This window comes from Triticum aestivum, chromosome 2D, assembly GCF_018294505.1.
Source record: "Triticum aestivum cultivar Chinese Spring chromosome 2D, IWGSC CS RefSeq v2.1, whole genome shotgun sequence".
In the NCBI taxonomy this organism is placed as follows: domain Eukaryota; kingdom Viridiplantae; phylum Streptophyta; class Magnoliopsida; order Poales; family Poaceae; genus Triticum; species Triticum aestivum.
The window spans coordinates 495,246,564-495,255,751 of NC_057799.1; the positions used below are offsets into that span (position 1 = coordinate 495,246,564).

The 9,188-nt window shown below is 46.9% G+C and overlaps 1 protein-coding gene across 1 annotated transcript; it reads right to left on the reverse strand.

Moving 5' to 3' along the window:
• Positions 1-265: 265 nt before the first annotated feature.
• LOC123054062 (probable metal-nicotianamine transporter YSL9) lies at positions 266-5,914 on the reverse strand. The gene is made up of 8 exons (XM_044477728.1): positions 5,361-5,914; positions 4,656-5,091; positions 4,391-4,563; positions 2,204-2,301; positions 1,982-2,116; positions 1,689-1,878; positions 1,488-1,602; positions 266-1,407 (listed from the first exon to the last, which is right to left on the reverse strand). Exons 2-8 carry the CDS (start codon positions 5,026-5,028, stop codon positions 485-487), a joined length of 2,007 nt encoding a protein of 668 aa, XP_044333663.1. The 5' UTR covers positions 5,029-5,091; positions 5,361-5,914; the 3' UTR covers positions 266-484.
• Between the last annotated feature and the right edge of the window lie 3,274 nt (positions 5,915-9,188).

A 9,188-nucleotide genomic window follows, 5' to 3' on the forward strand; every position in this document is an offset into this window, starting at 1 on the left:
CGTGAAACTAGTGTGTGGACGAATTGCTAAACGCCCACACACCAGCCCCCCATGTGGTGAAAAAAGGACGTGTGGGCGACCCGACCGGATGAATGCCCACACACCAGCTTAGTCCTACGTGGCACACAAAAACTGCTAGAACGCGCCAAGATTCGTGCAGAATTGGTTGGACGAGGAACCATGCGTGTGGGCGAGTTGCCAGACGCCCACACGTGTGGGCGTTAGACTTTTCGTACTTTTAATGACAACAGCTGGAAACTAGCAATGAACAATTGGATCAGCTGCCCCCGAAAGATTATTCCCACATGTTACAGTATTACACCTTGTGTGACTTGTTGCCAAAACTATACAGCAACATATCAATAGAAGAAGAAAAAAATGCATGTGCATGCTACAATCTCGCCCAGCTATGCAAAACCTATTTACTGCATTCTTGCCAGGATGTATGTTTCCTAACTGTACATAGACCTAGCCTGTTACTGTCCTAGTGTGTAGGCCTAAATGCCATGCAGAATGGTGGACTGATCTTGGCCAGTGCAAGCAATGCCGAAGGGAAGATCCAAAGCCCGTCTCCACATATCAAACCAGATGCAACTGCCGGCACCATCAGTGCAGCCTTATTTCTGTCCATCATGTTCCAGACAAAGACTACTAAGCTTCCCACACACATGTCGATGGCAAAGCTCGCGCCGACAAGGAAAGGAACCCCCATTGCCATCGGTAGGGGAACCCACCTACCATACTTCGGCGATAAGAGGTCCCTCATAAGGTTGGCCACCACTGCAAAGCCAAAGAACCCATAGCACAGCTGCAAGCAATGCTGGGGTAGAGCAGAGAAACCCTCCACACCAAGAATTGCCATGTTTCGGTAGATCAGAGCATACGGTGCCTTCCAGGGCCCTTCTGGGTTGCCTATGTCAAATGCCTTGTAGAACAGCATGAATGTTAGTGGCCCGATGATACAGCCCATGGCGGTGCCAATAGCCTGAGCAATAAGCATTGATCTGGGAGATGTTAGTGTGAGATGCCCAGTCTTGAAATCATGCATCAGATCAGCAGATATTGACACCAGCGACTTCACCAGACCGCAGCCTACTAAGCCAGCAACTACACCAGAGTCCTTTCCAGCCCAGGCTGCAAGAATGAAGAGGGCAACCTTCCCATAATTGTAGGCCATGTTGATATCAGTAAGGCCAGCGCCATAGGCGTTGCAGAAACCCAGGGCAGGAGCCAGTAGGTATGCAATGATAACATAGTACCACTTCATCTCGCGGAACATCATGGGGATGATAATTACTGCAGCAACTGACAATGCAACGTAGCCAGAGTAGGCTAGCCAGGAAGGTAGACTGTCTTTCATAAAAACTTCATTACGATGAAGGTCATCAAGCACTGGAATGTCTTCATCTGAAAATAGCATGAACCCTAATAGATTATCCACATATATCACAAAGACTCTACGTACATGCATTTGTCAGAATGGTTACCTTTCTTTGTGTTCTTCAGATTTGATTTTTCAATCAGATTCTTAATAGTGAATACAATAATCTTGACAAAATTGTACAGGCCATCTCCTAGGATGAGAGCTATGCATATGAAGGCCTGCAGATTGAGACAAGGTAAGCGACAAGAATTATAGTCGACATGTGCACAGTATACAATAACCAAAAATAAATAAAGAAACAAACCTTGTAGCCTTGCAGGCTGCTCATGCTGCTTTCTGGTATATTTGCTGGATACCAGTCGCCTTCCAAATCACTGATCAGAGGCCACATGACACCCCAGGAGAGAATGGCGCCAAAAAGGAGAGACAGATTAACGAGGTGGGAACAAATCATCCCTGCCCCAACATATGTGAGGCTGAAATCAAAGAAGAATCTGACACCCCAAAAAATCAGAAGAAGAAAAACCAGAATCAGGTAAAAATGTTACTGGTCAAGAAAATATTTAATATCACAATGAGCAAAGTGGACAATGTTACGTGTGTTTCCAAGCTGTTAGTCCAAAAGTAGGAAACTGCGAGAACCCACAACTGTCCCCACCGGAGTAAAACCACTGGAAGAAGCTCCAGAAGAAGCTGATTCCGAAGTATTTTGTGAATGCATTTACTTGCTGCCTAACATGAAGAAATAAAGGACTGATTAAAAAAAGATAATGGTGTTTGAATCTGCAAGTCCCGTGTTATGTGAAATAACCAACATACTTTGCCATAGCATCTCCATGGGGCGTATGGAATCCATTTATAAGCACAGCTGTTGCAGTCCCGCTTGGATAAGTTAATTTGTAGTCAATAATCATAATCTGAAATTTACAAAGTTCAACAGAAAAATTAATCATCTGTGTACATGTGATGTCAAACTTATAGAAGTTCTTGTAACCCAAGAGAAGACTAGGCGGAATCAAGTTCATTTTGAAGGATTCACAAGAAAAAATATGTTTACCCAAATATGACCAAGGACTAAAGCACATAGCTGACAACTCAAAACTTCTATGTACTTTTTTTTTCAAAATTATGCTCTCAATGGATTGCAGCTGAAGATTAGAATAACAAATTTTTTAAAACATAATAACCAATGCCATAGGGCTGGCCACCTCCCATAATTACCACACGTCATGACTCACAACTATGGCGCCGTCAGATCGTGAATCGATCATGGAGGCCCATGGGCACGGTCAAATCGACTTGCTGCAGCCGAAGGCGGAGAGGTTTTTCTCCATTGGAGGTAGTAGGAGCCATGGCTCACTCTCTGTCCGGCTTGTGGTCTTTGTTTACCGATCTTGTGGCAGGCTTTTTGCCGATGCCGCTGTGTGCCCGCGAGTGCATCATGATCGAAGGATCATCATGGTCTCTCATGGCATCGCCCTCTCCCCTTTTGATGGCCGATGGAGGTTGTTGAAGTGTATATGTAGATTGCCTACCTCTTTCCATCAGTTCGGACTTTTGATTGTGTTGGCTAGTGCATGAAGCTTAACATGGTATCAGAGCCTAAGGTCTTGAGTTCAAGTCCTAACTTTCGCAATTTATCCAAAAAATGATGGTGCCCCCTTTGTGTCCACGTATAGGTCTCTTGAGCCATACTCCCTCCGTTCGCGAATAAGTATACTTCTAGCTTTTGTCTTAAGTCAAAGTTTTAAAACGACCAACTTTATAGGGAAAAGTGGCAGCATTTATGGCACTAAATTAGTATCACTGGGTCTGTTTTGAATTGTACTTTCATAATATATCAATTTGATGTCATATATGTTACTATTCTTTTGTATATAGTTGGTCAAAAATTTAAACTTTGACTTAGGACAAAAGCTAGAAGTACACTATGCGCGGACGGAGGGAGTACCTCTGTACTCTATTTGTAAGAAGTTTGGACCTTGTTGCCCTGCATCTTATTTAATACTAAAGATATGGTTGTGTGCTCCGCCGATGCAGAGGCCGGGAGGCATGACGCCCCCTTTTTGGGAAAAATATAATTAAAAATCAGGATCCAGAAGGTTGTGTGGGACCTTGCGTGCCTTTGGTCGGGAGAGCTTCATTCCACACCACCCTCCCCTTTTTTGTCTACCAACGGCTGGTAGAATGAAATGTTGCGGCAATTGTCCTCAAGGAGAAGAGACGGCTGCTGTATATACATGCTCTGGAATGTATGGGCAGAAAATCGACACATCTTGAGCACAATGAGTCAATGAGGTTCACGTACCACAAGGTGTTCCCCAAGGTTTCTTAGGGTACTGAGGAGAGTTCCGGTGCAGCACATCCAATTGGTCCTAGACTCCTAGTAGCCTATCCCGTTGGAACATGTCAAATTCAAAAACATGCCCAGCCCTTTTATATTTTGTAACAGTTCTTTCTTATTATAGTGAATAGGCAATCCTCCTGCTATTTTTCTCCAAAAAGAAGGCGCATTCAGTAGGGACAATGAGGCAAATCACCGGTCAATCGGATATCATGAAAATGATAGAAATGAAATCAGGAGCGTGGAGCTCCTCAATTCGAAGGGGAAAAAGGCATGAAAATGGTAGCACTGACGCCAAACTACATCATCACCGAACTAAACCGAAGTAGATTTGTCCTTTGTTCAGCTTGCCTAATCCGTGAGTTGGTCTTATATCCTTATAAACAAACAAGGGTAACAAGACAGAGACAAAAAGACCTTATGCCCGACGCGTAGGACAGCAGGAGGAGCCAGCATTTTCCAGTTGTTGAAGCAAGAGCAATACAAATGGTGACAAGGAGTTGATGACCAATTTGACAGTATGCAAGCAACATTGGTAGAGGAGCAAGTTTGGAGGATAGGTAAAGTGCGGTTCTAGGAGTAAAGTGTGACAGAATCACTAAGCTTGTGAAGGTAATAGTGCAAGCAAGACTGTGGGGAGCACAAGCGTACTGATTACTGACCTTCCTGAGAGGGACGAGCGCGATGATCCCCACGAAGCTGACGGCGAGGAGGAAGCCGGTCATCCACGCAATGCCGGGCTCCTTGTAGCTCCCCGGCACGTTGCCCTCCGTCTCCTCCCCGGCCATCTCGTAGGTGTTCTTGTCGAGCGCGAGCAGGTAGGACCCGAACCCACCTGTGGGAAGGGGGGAAAAAATCCAAGGACGCGTCTCAATCCAAGGTCTCCACTTGCCAAATTGGCGGATGTGATGTGTGGCCAGCCCTGACCTCCGACGGCGATGCTGTAGCAGGCGACGGCGCAGGTCTGCACGACGGTGTTCTCCTGGCGCGTGAAGGGGCGGGCGGCGACGCCGAGGCGGGCCAGCGCCTTGGTCCAGGCGCGGAGGACGACGAAGGCGATGAGCGCGGCGGAGACGTTGAGCGTGGGGACGAGGCCCGTGGTGAGGTTGAGCTTCATCACGATGACGCTGTACATGGCGCCGACGGCCAGGCTCGCCACCATCCCGCGCGCCGTCAGCTGCTCCCGCCACGGCGGCACGCGGCCGCGCGCGTGCCCGGCCCCCAGCTCGGAGTCGTCGCCGTCGAGCTCGCGGATCTCCTCGAAATGGACTCTGCGGCTGTCCCGCGAGTGCGGCGCCATCGCGAGCTCGACGCCCGGCGACGGCGGCGGCGGCGGCCTCGGGTGCTTCCTCCGCCTGTCCTGCTGCATAGACATAGTGGGGGCAGATTATCGCAGCGTCAGATTCGAGTCCGGGGGGAGACGGAGGAGTCATCGGACCGCCGGACAGAGGACGGTGTTCGTTAATCATTAGTGAGCTCTACACACGTACTACTACTAGCTCCGAGTGAGCTCGAGAGAGAGCTGTGAGTGAGATTCCAAGGCAGAATCCATGGAGCAAGGAGGACATTCTTGATTCTTCAGTTAGAATGGAGAATTGCACATACAGAGAGCATGAAAAAAAAAAATCTCACCTGCCGGGCCCTCTAGCTTCGACCGAACAGCTTGGGAGCGGCGCCCCCGTCAGAAAAATGATGGAAAGGCGACGGAAGAGGACACACCACACCAATGTATGCTCCGCACCGCAGCAATCGGTGGCTGCTCCCCGTGAGACTCAGAGCTTGTGTTTGTGTGCAAACAACTGTGCAAGAGCTGCGTAGCACATGCATACAAGCAAACTGACGGGAGTTCCTCATCGACACGCATCGTCGCTAAAATATCTGCTGATCAACGCTCGGGAACGATCCCCGTCCAATCAGAACTCTAGACCAAGGGGCTGAAATTGGAGAGACTTTTATTTAAAAATAACAGAGTCAACGAAGATCCGGGCGAGATCGATCTACGGTTTGCTTGAAAAATCATTAACTGACGCGATTGCGTAGCTGAAAGAAGGCTCGGCTTCGGTGACCCCGCATAAATCAGCTGGTTAACTTAACTTTCGGCGTGTGGTCGCCACGGCTGACGGCTCCCCGGCACGCACCGCTCGGAGTAGGACGCCACAAGCCCACGTCGACTCGAAAAGCAAGAAATGAAGCGGGGAGCGGAACGGAGGGAGCAAGGGCGGACAGTAAACCTCCCGCAACCGTTCGAACCGGACCGGAACGCGAAAGTCATCCAACACCACCTTCGTAGAGGAGTCTGAACACGATTTCTCCCGCAAACTAAAGACAAAACTAAAAAAGATTTGTAGGAGTCCGGACTGCTCACAAGCCCGCTTCTGACCGCCGGCCCACCAAAAAACTCCTCCCCTCCCGCGCGTGCTCCCGCCCAGCGCCAGCTGCCCGCATTCTGCCGTTGTAGAGCGCGCTGCTCCGCATTGAAGACGGTTCAGGGCGGGCGCGACCTCTCACTGCCTCCGCCATTGAAGCGGTGCGCCAGCCGAGGGCACCGTCTGCTGCACGCCCGGCTGAACACGCCTTCTCACCGCATTCATACGCCCCCATTAACCTCGCGTGAAAGCCGAGAAACCTATGAGCGGGCCAGCATTAAACGCAAAGTCGGCCGAGCTCCTACCGTTCGTCCTCTATTTAAACAAGGGCAGACGCCGGGCAATCACACCCCTCCGCCGCTCCCCCAATCTCCTCCTCCATCACTCTTCTGATGGCTTTCGAAGAGTAGTTCTCCGGCATACAAGCCGACTGGGTGGCCCGCCGAGCCCATCGGATACGAGCGAAGCAGCTCGCTGCTCCACCTCCCGCGCCTCACCCGACGGAGCAATTTGCCGCCCCAAGCTGCCGCGTGATTCAACAACTCGCCGCTCCATGCCCACTCAATGAGGAGTGGTCAGTTGATCGACGCCGACACAGCGGGGAGCATGGCAGCACGGGCATCAGCGCTGCCATCGATGACCACGCCTCATGCGTCTGCGGTCGTGCCTCCCGTGCCTGTGACCGCGCCTCTCGTGCATGCGACCGCGCCTCCCGTGCTTGCGACCGCGCCATGCAGCCAGTGGCAGAAGCCAGGTGCACGGAGAGCGACGAGTCGGTGGCCGGCGCCTCCGCGTCCGCCGCCATCACCGAGGAGAAGTAGAACACGGGAGTCCGCCGCCGCTTGGGTCCCACGAAGGCCACCGCCTAGGCGACATCGGCGTACACATCCAGTGTCTTACCTGGTTATTCTCTTTCGAGGACCTTCGTCGATCTGCCTTCCGCTCCCACTGAAGCATCAGCCGAGAGTTCCACTTCGATGAGCAGCGGGGAAGCGAGCCATCCTTTACGCTAAAACATATACCTCCAGGGCTCCCGGCAGTCCGGTGATCGGGCTGCCGGACATGAGGAAGAAAAGGGATCCGCGAGCGATGATCTAGATTTAATTGTACCTTCAGAGTCGGACTAGCACCGTTGATGTAAGTGTACCGAAATTTGTCATGTTTATGAAAATCCGGGTTTTTTATATGAAATTCGTCATGTTTGCATGAAATCCAGCCGTGTTTGCACGATTTTCATCCGGTTGGTTTGAGTTGTTGTAAAAATATATGCAATTAGCGTTGGATGGCTGCCTCTTGCATCCCCACGAACTGGTCCCATGTACGCGGACGAGGTTGCCGCTGGATGCCCTAATACGCAGCAAATCACACGCATTCTCGTCGGAAAGGACTAATCAGTGATCACTGATCTTTTTTCTTCTTGCGAACTAGTGATCACTGATCTGATCAAGATACACAACAAATATGAGGATGAGATTGGCGAGAAGACGCAACTCTCCGTGTGTGGCTTGCTTCCAAAGCAGTCCGGGAAGCACCTATTTCATTAAATCAAAGGTGTTTTATTGTTTCTTTGTTTTTGGAGAGGACTAAAAAACTTGTATAAAAACAAACAGGTTGATATTATTCCATAAATTTTGCAGGGAAAGGTCCAAAATAAACCTTGAACTTGTAAGCGAAAGTTAAATCAAACGCTGAACTCTCAATCCCTGAAATTAGCAATCAAACTCTTTTATCGGGTTTATTTTGAACTTCGAGAGGATTTAGCTGGTATTTGTTTTTCTTTGTTTTTTCTTTTTGTTTTCGTTTGTTTATTCTTTAGTTTTTCATCGGTTCTTCTGCTTTATTTCCTTCATTATACTTTGTTTTTCTAATGTTTTTCTCTGGTTTTTCTTTCTCCATTATACTTTTGGTTTTTTTATTTTCTTCATATTGTTTGTTCTTTTGCTTTTATTTTGTTTCCTTAAAGGTAACCGGTTTTCTTTTTTGCACATGTCTAATTATTCTCAGTACCCAATATACATTTTTATTGCACACATAAACTATTTTCTGATACACTTTCGACATTTTTCAAATACATTACGTACATTTTTAGAAATACATGTTTTCAATACTTTTTTGAATACACGTTAATATTTTTCCAAATAGATGTTTTATTATTATTTTTAACGACAATAAACTTTTTATAAACTACACGGACATTTTTTACAGTGTTAGACATTTTCAAACACATGTCACATATACTCCCTCCGTTCCTAATTACAAATCTTTTTAGACATTTCAAATGGATACAACATATGGACGTATGTAGACATATTTTAGAGCGTAGATTCACTTATTTTACTCCGTATGTAGTCACTTGGTGAAATCTTTAGAAAGACTTATATTTGGGAACGGAGGGAGTAGTCTTTTAAGGGTATGACACATTTTTTTACATCATGCAAACATTTTTTAACATTGCATACACTTTTTTTTAAATGTCACAAGCACATTTTTTGAAACTCGTGAACATTCTTGAAATGTTACATTTTTTTGAATGGACGAAACATTTTTTTGAATCACATGAATATTATTTTACATTGTACAAACTTTTTTCGAAATGCCACATACATTTATCTAAACTCGGGATATTTTTTAGATGTCACAAATATTTTCTTTACACATTTGTTCAGGTTTGAAAATTTGTTCCCATTTTTTAAATTGTCAAAAAGTGTTCGTACTTTAAAATTTTCTTCAGGTTTCAAAAATGTTTATGTTTCAAAAAGTGTTTGCTTTTTCAAAATTGATTGTTTCTTCAAAAAATAGTTGTTTTCTTAAAGTATTCGGGATTTTCAAAAGTGCTCACAGTTTACAAAATGTTTGGCCTTTCCAAAATTGTTTACATTTTCAATATTTGTTTGCCCCCCAAAAAATCAAAGTTCAACGCTTTGGTGTGTGCTTAACTATTTCGGGCCTCTGATTATATCACTCATAGTCGTCTGTTCTAGTGACTATCGGGATGAGCTCAACTCTGCCAGGTCCGAAGTTCTACTCCGGCTTTTACGTTGCGTGTTAAGAAAAAAAAACTCGCTTCATGCTCGGTGGGCCAGCCCAATCGATT